Source organism: Bos mutus, chromosome 7, assembly GCF_027580195.1.
Source record: "Bos mutus isolate GX-2022 chromosome 7, NWIPB_WYAK_1.1, whole genome shotgun sequence".
Taxonomy (NCBI): domain Eukaryota; kingdom Metazoa; phylum Chordata; class Mammalia; order Artiodactyla; family Bovidae; genus Bos; species Bos mutus.
This window is the reverse complement of record NC_091623.1, coordinates 54106059-54117436: the sequence shown is the minus strand read 5'-3', so window position 1 is coordinate 54117436 and position 11378 is coordinate 54106059. Positions and strand designations below refer to the sequence as shown.

The 11378-nt window shown below is 38.8% G+C and overlaps 1 protein-coding gene across 1 annotated transcript; it reads right to left on the bottom strand.

Annotated features, from left to right (window-relative positions):
- Positions 1 to 3447: 3447 nt before the first annotated feature.
- LOC102286760 (olfactory receptor 7E24) lies at positions 3448 to 11048 on the bottom strand. Its single transcript, XM_014478606.2, is given in 3 exon segments — positions 3448 to 4394; positions 4397 to 4413; positions 11020 to 11048. Coding segments are annotated over 3 exon segments (993 nt in total).
- Between the last annotated feature and the right edge of the window lie 330 nt (positions 11049 to 11378).

Sequence of the window (11378 nt, the reverse complement as noted above, 5' to 3'; positions counted from 1 at the left end):
AGAAACGCTGGGCTGGAAGAAGCACAAGCTGGAATCAAGATTGTTGGGAGAAATATCAATAAGCTCAGATATGCAGATGACATCACCCTTACGGCAGAAAGTGAAGAGGAACTAAAAAGCGTGTTGATGAAAGTGAAAGAGGAGAGTGAAAAGTTGGCTTAAATCTCAACGTTCAGAAAACTAAGATCATGGCATCAGGTTCCATCAGTTCATGGCAGATAGATAGGGAAACAGTGGAAACAGTGTCAGACTATTTTTTTGGGCTCCAGAATCACTGCAGATGGTGATTTCAGCCATTAAATTAAAAGACAGTTACTCCTTGGAAGTAAAGTTATGACCAACCTGGATAGCATATTGAAAAGCAGAGATGTTACTTTGCCAACAAAGGTCCGTCTAGTCAAGGCTATGGTTTTTCCAGTGGTCATGTATGGATGTGAGAGTTGGACTGTGAAGAAAGCTGAGCACTGAAGAATTGATGCTTTTGAACTGTGGTGCTGGAGAAGACTTTTGACAGTCCCTTGGGCTGCAAGGAGATCCAACCAGTCCATCCTAAAGGAGATCAGTCATGGGTGTTCATTGAAAGGACTGATGTTGAAGCTGAAACTCCAATACTTTGGCCACCTCATGCGAAGAGTTGGCTCACTGGAAAACACCCTGATGCAGGGAGGGATTGGAGGCAGGAGGAGAAGGGGACGACAGAGGATGAGATGGCTGGATGGTATCACCGGCTTGATGGACATGAGTTTGAGTGAACTCCAGGAGTTGGTGATGTACAGGGAGGCCTGGCGTGCTACGATTCATGGGGTTGAGAAGAGTCGGACACGACTGAGCAACTGAACTGAAGTGAACTGAATAACTAATTAAAAGTATATAACTCCATTGCTAACACTAGTGAGGGGGTGCCCTTTCTGCCCCCTTTTGATGTCTATATCAGAAGCTTTCTCTATCCCTTTTATACTTTAATAAAACTCTGTTACACAAAAGCTCTGAGCGATCTTTCCTCGTCTCTGGCCCTGGATTGAATTCTTCTTCTGTGGAGGCCAAGAATCCCAAGGTCTTTCATGGTTCAGCAACAACCTTTCAGTTTCAGGTAAATAGTGAAGGGACTCAGCCATGCAAATACATGTACTATTCTCCCCCAAACTCCCCTCTCATCCAGGTTGCAACATTACATTAAGCATAGTTTTATGTAGGTCCTAGTTGGTTATCCTTTTTAAATATAGCAGTAATTTCACCCAATTTTTTCTTGCAAGTGTATTTACTCTCATCTTACCAATGGTGTACATCATGGAAAGGCATTTCATGAATGTTGTAGAAAGTTTAAGAGTAATACTCAAATGTGTATATTCTATTATAATATACTCAAATTGAAAAATTCATATGTTCACTTATCTTTAGAAATTTTAAGATGGTGCAGTCTGAAAGCAACAGCTAGAAAAATTTACAGAACGCACTTGAAATTAAACTGTATACACAGAAAAGCAACTTTTCTTTGTCCTTTTCCAAGGTTCCTTGCCTATCATTTGGCTGGGATGAATGGAGAATAAATATAATATTTTAGGACATATATTTAGTATGATATTTTAAAAGTACTAGTAATTTTAATGGGCTATATCTTTTCCCACTGAATAATATGAATTCATCTTCTGTTACATGGATTCCCTTCTTTACTATTCATGTTTCTTATCAATTCAGTCGATAACAGTTTAGCCTTTGTTGGAAAATGCAAAGCAAATTAATCTAGTTATGGAAAGCTTTCAGAACACCAAGATAACTACCGCAAAAATGATGTGTGACATCTCTAAGAAGTATTGGAAACCCATCTTGTAGAAAACAAAAGGAGCCCAAAGACTGAGTTATCCTGACTGAAGACAGGGAAGCATGGTGAGGTCCTAACCAGAATACCACTGCTCAAAGGAAACACTCCCCTTTCTGACAATATGGTCCTTTGCAATCCTACAGTTACATAAAAGAAGATACATTTGTTGTAATGACTTTGGTGATTTAATAACCTTTAGGCATCATTAGAGCCATGTGTAATTGGAAAAATAATATCATCACCTATTTTCCAGGTGGTTACCCATGACTAAGACATATTCTGGATAATCACCCTTTTAATCTGTGCATGTTTTGTAATTATGTAACTGAAAGCACCATGCAATGTATTTTTGTAGACCATGGTACAATATCAGTAAAACTTCAGTCCAAAAGCAATAGAACCAATTAGTTGTTTACAGAGGAACATTTAATATAGAGAGTTGGTTAAAAAGTTATTGAAAGACTGAAAGACAAGGAAGAGAAAAGTGGTGCCATAGTGATCATAACTGAAGGAGGAAGCTACTTCACCAAGGGCTGGAGGGGTATAAAGGGACCCAGTGAACTTTTAGAGCAAAGAGACATTTACAGACCACTGTTCAATGTACATAAGATGAACAAAGATGGACATTGATGGAACATAGACTACAAGATGGAACATGATTTCAAATGCCCCACCCTAAAGCAAAGGTCAGGTGTATAACATAGAGAAGCTATGTGAAGAAATTTGTTGGAAATAATGGGGAAAATGAATTGCTTATTACCACATCAGGGTCCTCATATCTCCCCTCTTTGAACTGTGATCTCTTTTCGATCTTCAGCATTTGTCCATGAACAATGTTAGGACTCAGCGTAAACGTCACCTTTGAAAGAGAGGCTTGACTTGGATCAGTAGTTGTCAACCTTGGGCACACACTAGAACCACCTGAGTGCTTTTTAAAATTCTCATGCTTGGATCACACCCAAATTCAGTTAATCAGAAATTCTGGTGGTGAAACCCAGTGGTCAGTATTTTAAACTTCCTGGAAGATTGCAATAAAAGCCAAGGCTGAGAAGCAGTGACATGCAGCTCACGTAACAGCATGTACAGATTTGAATAGTAAAATTTACTATTGAAAGTATATAAGAGCTTGGAAAATTTGTAAATTTTTGATATATTAAAGGGGAATCATTCATCTTTTGAGGATGCTTGGGCTACCAAAGATAAAATATAGAATCTCCATAGATATAATGAGATTCATTCAAGGAGTGATTTTGATACAAAAAGGCTCTTAGAACTCCCCGCTATCATGTTAAACCATGTGTGTGTTTGCACGTGCTCAGTCTTGTTTGACTCTTTGCAACTCCACAGACTGTAAATCACCAGGCTCCTCTGTCCGTGGGATTTCAAAGTCAAGAATACTAGAGTGGGTTGCCATTTCCTCCTCCAGGGATTTTCCAGACTCAGGGATTGGACCTGTGTCTCTTGTGTCTCCTGCACTTGCACAGGGGGATAAACCATAAGGAGAAGTAATATTCAGGTAGAAAGTGAGGAGAGACATGAAGGCCATAAGAGCTATAAAAATGGTGTCATGAGAGAGGTAGAATTTTTAGATCTCCAGATTTAGTTTTGTTACATTTTCTAGTATACACTCAAATGGGTTGCCAAGTCCTAAGTTGAGTTTGTGCTGCCAGGAACCTCCACAAGGCCCTTTTGACGTCTTTGTTCCTCAGGCTGTAGATGAAGGGGTTCAGCATGGGGGTGACCACAGTGTACACTACAGAGGCTGCTGCATCCTTCCTGGGAGACTGTGAGATGGCTGAGCTGAGGTACTCACCAAGGCCTGTTCCATAAAATAAGCAAACAACTGCCAGGTGAGAACCACAGGTGGCAAAGGCTTTGTACATCCCACCTGATGAGGGGACTCTCAGAATGGAGACAAGAATTTTATAGTAAGAGAAAATGATTCCTGAGATAGAGAGAAAACCAGTCAAGGCACCGATAGTATAGCTGACTATGTTATTGGTGAAAGTATCAGAACAAGCAAGGTCGAGCAGTTGAGAAGGGTCACAGAAGAAACTAGAAATTTCTACATCCTTGAAACAGGTAACTTGTAACACAATCACATTGTGCACCTGGGAGTCCAAAAGACTAACACAAAAGGACAGCAAAACTAAGGAGCAACAGAGGCGCGGGTTCATGATGACCGTGTAGTGCAGTGGGTGACAGATGGCCACAAACCTGTCATAGGCCATCACGGTAAGAAGCATACAATCCATACACGCAAAAAGGATAAAAATAGACATCTGAGTCAGGCAGCCTCTGTAGGAGATGACTCTGCCGTGAGATTGGATGTCCACAATCATCTTGGGAACTGTGGTGGAGATGAAACCTATGTCAACTGAGGACAGGTTGGAGAGGAAGAAGTACATGGGGGTGTGGAGGTGGGGGTCAGAGGTGACGGTTAATATGATGAGCAGGTTCCCTAGCACGGTGACCAGGTACATGGACAGGAAGAGGACACAGAGCAAAGGCTGCAGTTTTGCATCATCTGAGAGGCCCCGGAGGAAGAATTCTGAGACACTTGTTAGATTTCCAGTTCTGTGTATCTTGGACACCTCTGGAAAAAGAAAAGAGGCCTGGAAACAAAGGAAATAAGTAAATGGGCATTGAGCAGTGTGCCCATATTTTGGATTCAAGTAACTTATTTCTAAGACTATACACTCCTGTTTCTCCAGCAATATTTCTCACTGTGACAAATTCCATTTGCTTAGAAATTTTCCTCCTTGGTTTCTCTTATACACATCTCTCTATAAGCTTTTAGATTATAAAACTTCACAGAAAATTGAAAGGGAACAAGAACATTAGAGATAATATAATAGCCAGGACATGGAAGCAACCTAGATGTCCATCAGTAGATGAATGGATAAGAAAGCTGTGGTACATATACACAATGGAGTATTACTCAGCCATTAAAAAGAATACACTTGAATCAGTTCTAATGAGGTGGATGAAACTGGAGCCTATTATACAGAGTGAAGTAAGCCAGAAGGAAAAACACCAATACAGTATACTAACGCATATATATGGAATTTAGAAAGATGGTAACAATAACCCTGTGTACGAGACAGCAAAAGAGACACTGATGTATGGAACAGTCTTATGGACTCTGTGGGAGAGGGAGAGGGTGGGAAGATTTGGGAGAATGGCATTGAAACATGTAAAATATCATGTATGAAACAAGATGCCAGTCCAGGTTCAATGCACGATACTGGATGCTTGGGGCTAGTGCACTGGCCCTCTGGGACGACCCAGAGGGATGGTATGGGGAGGGAGGAGGGAGGAGGGTTCAGGATGGGGAGCACATGTATACCTGTGATGGATTCATTTTGATATTTGGCAAAACTAATACAATTATGTAAAGTTTAAAAATAAAATAAAATTAAAAAAAAAAGAGATAATATATCTATGATCTCAGTTAAATACAGCCTACTTCTTTAGAAGTAATACAGAAAGAGAAATTCCCTTCCCCTTTAAGAAAAAATATAATTCAAAGAAATTAAACATATTTGTATAAATCTTATTTTATTTAAATTAAATTCTAGTTATTTCCTTTATTTGGAGTATTTTTACATCTCTATGAAATGAAGGAATTGTTCATCTGGATTCTAAACTAAAAATGAGTGTTCACAATCAGAAAACATATTTAGGTGATATTCAGACTTTTATTATTGGTTTTCCTGTCTTCCCTCCTTCATGAAATAAGTGATTACTCAATTATCAGGGTTGCATTTTAAAAATCATTTAGTATATACTTCATTTGACTTTCGTGGACTTAAAAATTCGATCTGTATGGTTTAATTCAGTGCATGTGATCATACAGCATTAGTGACTATAATTATGGCATTAGCATACAGAGCATTGTCAATGATTAAATGATAATGAAATTTTAGAAACATTCTTGAAATTTTTTTAATCATATACAGTGTTATTTGTTTCCATATCAACTCAGTTAAATGTCTAATGTGTGAGACCACTTTACATTTTTTGGAGTCCATTCTTTGCTGGTGAACTAATACTCCTTTATTGTTTTTCTTTTTTTCTAGCTTATTGAAGTGATTGACAAAATTGCTTATATTTGGGTTTTGTCACATGAAGGTTTTGAAAAAATGTACAAAATGATGATTTACTACAATACAAACTGTGATTACCAAAATCAAATTAATTAATGTATATGTCACCTTACATAGCTTCTATTTGTGCTTGTGTGTATGTGGTATAAATTAAACAAACCTCTCATAGTAGGTTTCAGGAACACAGTACAAAATTATTAGCTATAGTCATCAGACTGCATATTAGGTCCCCAGAATGTATTCATTTTATAGCAAAAGTTTATATCCTTTGACCAACATTTCTCTACCTTCTCCAACACTAGTCTTCACAACTACAGCTCTTTTAAAAAATTTCTTATTTTATATTGGGGTGTAGTCAGTTAACAATGTTGTGATAGTTTCAGGCAGACAGCAAAGGAATTCAGCCATACATATAAATGTACCCATTCTCCCTCAAAATCCCCTTGCCTTCACACTACCACATAACATTGAGCAGAGTTCCCTGTGCTATATAAAAAGTCCTTGTTGGTTGTACATGTGTACCTTTGGCCGATTCATGTCGATGTATGGCAAAAACCATCACAATATTTTAATTATCTTTCATTAAAATAAGTAAATTAATTAAAAACATAAATGTAACACAGAACAAAAAAATATAACAGAGGGTTCATGTTGATTCCTCTCTAACTATACCTCCCCTCATGGCTGAGTAATATCCCATTGTTTATATACACTTCACATTTTCTTTACTTTTCATCTGTCAATAGACATATATCCATATTCTATTTCAAAAAATATTGCAATGACAAGGGAATGTGTTGTGAAAAAGATTTAAATAGAATAATGCAAACACATCTGAGCAGTTTCCTTATCTATGAAATTGTGATGGTAATTGAACCTACAATAGGACCATTGCAAGAAAGTTTTAAAAAATTATTTATATTGATTAGACCAGTGATTTTCAGTTCCATTTCATCAATTACTTACATGTGCGTATTTGAAAATGCTTAGTTACCCTGACCTCAGCCTAGAACCAATTTCAGGGTCTCTATGGGTGAGTGTCTTGGTCTCCCTTCTATGAACCAGGGCTTGATCAGCACCGCCTTAGAATGAATATTGCCCAACACATAGAAAAATCTCCATGAATATTATGATTAATACTGTCATGAATACCACACTTATTCTTAAAACATAAACATTTAATAATATTTCTTCAGATCCCACATATCATAGAAATTTGATACATTAATGATAAGATTTATGATAAATTTAACTTCTCTTGGAACCTCAGTTCAATCTCACTTCCTTGCATACACATCCCCAAAACAACCAGTGTGATGAACTTGACATATGTGTTTTCTTGTAAATGTTTTCATACTGTCAATATTCGTTTACATATCCATAATCAGCTTTTAGGGTTTCTGTAGTAGCTCAGACAGTAAAGCATCCGCCTGCAATGCAGGAGACCTGGGTTCAATCTCTGGGTCAGAAGATCCCCTGGAGAAGGAGATGGCAACCCACTCCAGTATTCTTGCCTGGAGAATCCCATGGATAGAGGAGCCTTATGGACTACAGTCCATGGGGTCGCAAAGAGTTGGACAAGATGGAGCGACTAACACACATACAACCAGCTTTTAAAAAATCTTCCCTAAATAAAATAATATCCATATTGCCTCTGAATGCACTTTGTTACCACACCAATTTGGTTAAGTCTCTACATACAACTACATCAAACAATTTCCTGACACAATATTACATAAGGAAAGACACCATTTTCTTCAGTTGGTAAATTTATGTTTATATAAATTAATCTCACTTTAACAAATTTAACACATTTAAGTGCAGTAATATATAATTTGATATATTTTATATATTAAATATTTAGTTTACATTACATATATTATTTTTATTTATATCAGTTTCTGCTTACAACAATCCCATGAAAACTCTTGTACCTTTCTCTGTTTCAGACAAATGGAAATTAGTTCATAACATGTGAGTGGTAATTAGTTAAGTTCTCACAGTGGGTGCATAACCAGTTTGGTATGTGCGTGCTCAGTTGTGTCCGACTCTATGTGACCCCATGGACTGGAGCCCACCAGGTTCCTCTGTCCATGGGATTCTCTGGGTAAGAATACTGGAGTGGGTTGCCACTTCCTTCTGCAGGGGATCTTCCCAACCCAGGGATCAAACTTGGGCTTCCTGCATCACAGGTATATTCTTTGTTGTCTGAGCCACCAGGGAAGATAATTCCCTGTACTCATTTTAGTGCAAAAATAATATTCTGTCAACTGCATCCATGCCATTTTCACCTTGTATAGGAAATCTTCTCAACCTTAAATTTCAAAGCTAGACTGCAATTTGCATGACTATTCATTGAAAACTTTATAGTCATCCATGTTAGTGCCATTATGACCTCTGTAAACTGCAACCTCAGTCCCATGATTCACAGATTCTCACTGAACCAAAAGAGGATGAACTAATTACCTACCTTCCTTTCACCTATGGGAGCCAAGTAGGTTTGAAAAGAAACACATTAGCTACAGTGGAGATGACTGAGAGCTGGTGCAGGAAAAAGCAAATCAGTGATTGAGTCCTGGGTCTTTCATTCTTGTAAGTGAAATATGTGCAATTATCTCAAGGTCTCTGTGCTTCTCTTCTTGGACATGAAGATCTAACACCCACTCTAGAATACATGTAGCACCAGAGGGAAATTGGAAACTTAATAAATATTTGGTAATTTGTATAAGGAATTTTAATCATTATTGGGATAATGTGTTTATTAATAGGGCTTCCCAGGAGGCGCTAGTGGTAAAAATCCTGCCTGCCAATGCAAGAGACATAAGAGATGCAGGTTCAGTTCCTGGGTCAGAAAGATTCCCTGGATGAGGGCTTGACAACCCACTCCAGTATACTTGCCTGGAAAACTCCATTGACAGAGGGGCCTGGTGGGCGACAGTCCATGGAGTTGCAAATAGCTGGACACAACTGAAGTGACTTAGTAGACATGCGTGTTTATTATGGCAGAGAGATCAAAGGCTTTCTTATCTCAGAGGTGGAGCACAGATAACATCAAATCCTAAAATATGGCTAGGCACATGAATTAAAATGTGCATGTTCTCTTCTTTTTAAACTCTTTTCTCCCCATATTCATCAAAATTTCTTCAATGACTTCTCAATGATTGAATGCTGCTGCTGCTGCTAAGTTGCTTCAGTCGTGTCTGACTTTGTGCAACCCCACAGATGGCAGCCAATCAGGTTCCCCTGTCCCTGGGGTTCTCCGGGCAAGAACACTGGAGTGGGTTGCCATTTCCTTCTCCAATGCATGAAAGTGAAAAGTGAAAGTGAAGTCGCTCAGTCGTGTCCGACTCTTGGTGACCCCATGGACTGCAGCCTACCAGGCTCCGCTGTCCATGGGATTTTCTAGGCAAGAGTACTGGAGTGGGGTGCTATTGCCTTCTCTGTTGAATGCTGCAGATGCTATTAAATGGAAAATAACAAGTCTCAAAGTCCATGAAATAGACAGAAATAACCAGTGTTTTAACTTTTCTCTGGTCCTGTGGGACTTTCTGAAAAGGATGAAAACACTGACATAAATGGTCCACCGTGTGGACCATATTGCTCACATGTTGTTTCTATGAAAAAAAGAAGAGTTTATTCAACACTTAACTGAGTATTTTTATCCTTGGTGTCTCCCCTGCGCCAACAAGATATAGGTTTTGGGGAATCAGAAATAAATGAGCCTCACTCACTTCTTTTAGTCTAGGAAGAATGTACTTGTAGAAAAAAAAAAATGTACTGTCAGGGATGTAAGGAAACCACAACATCAGATCTAGAGATATTTAAATCTGATGCTATGACAAATAACCTTATCATTATTAGTAACAAAATCACATATGTATTTTTCCATTTCTTTGTGCATCCATCACATAGTTATTGCATCGAGGGTGAGCCTATTTGCTTAGTCCCAATCCAGAGGTTCTGTATTAGTGAGGAATCCGTCAGTGGATAATCCTAAATCTCAAAGATTCTAAGAAATTACCCCACAATACACTTAAGAATGAGTGAAGCAAACAGGATTCAAAACTAAATGTTTTTCTTCTCTGAGTCCCATGCCCTAAATTTCATTGTTTATAGACTTTCTGAAAGTTTTCAGCAGAGGTAGAGAGGTATAACTATGGGTACATCTCGAGTATATTATTTTAAATGTTTTCATTTTCCTTAATAGGACTGGACCCCAAGACTGATTTTGTGTCTCCTTCATGATTGACTTAGCTCATTCTAACTATAGAGGAGAAAGTGGACAGGTGAAGTGAAGTCAAAGAACAGCATAAACAGAGATCTACCCTGAAGTATCAGGTGCCAGTTATTTCTATGGCTTCATCTGTGATCTCAGACATTCTTCCTATAGTATATGTGGCAAGTGATACCTGCCCAACACTGTGCCCTCCAGACAACTCCAAGGGGAAGGGCACAGTAAGCAGGGAGTCTCTGCCAGGAAGTGACAGGGCTGTTTGGGTGAAAAGGGGAAGACTGCCCTGATGCTCTGTGTCTGGAGTCAGTCTGCCCAGACTGACAGGATTCAGACTTGGCTTTAACACTTTAACATGAACTGGTAGATATGACGTAAAATGCCCTGCTTCTTTCCTCTTATTAAAATAATAATAATATGTGCACTAATAATTTGGGGGAGATTATGCAGACAGAATCAAGCAAGAGCCATAAAACGTACCTCAGAGCCTGATACTTAGGAAGCCTTGAAAAACAGTACATGATGTTATGATTAGTTTTATCCTCCTCATTTTCATCATCTATTCATCACCATTTCATTTTCTTTAAATGTGTGAAAGAAAGTTTACAGAGACCCATTTGGTGCTCTGATGGGAAGGATGCCAGCCAGAACCAGAACCAGTAAGGCGTATGCAGAACTCTGAATGAGAGTTCTCATATGCCAACCAGAACCAAATACATAAATTTCAAAAGTCATTATTCCAAAACCATGTAGATGGGTGCTTTTCTACCTTTCTATGAAAACTATCATGTTTGTTGCTCTTGAGGAGGAAATAATGCTGAATAGTCCTGGTGTCAACCACTGTCTCCCTCTGCACTTACTGGGCTAGGCTGCATTTCTGCTGGAGCATGACCAGGGAGAAAAGACTTACTGCCCCTCTCCTGCCTGGTGTGTGATGAAGTCTCAGGGTCCTTCCTCAGGATGGGCAGAAGACACACTCAGACTGAACCTTCTGATGCAGGTTCCTACAAAGGATGGAGACATAGGTGTGGATTCACAATATTAGAACAGGCAAACTAAACAGCTGGAAGCACTAGCCAATTATTTTTAATGGTATGACCTTAGGGCTCAATGCCCAAAGCTCATCATTAGTCAGTTGGTCCATGTTATCCCAATCTCTAGAGACTTGTTAATCCTAACAGAAAGGAAAAGGAGAAAAGTGAATGTCCTGGGAATGTCC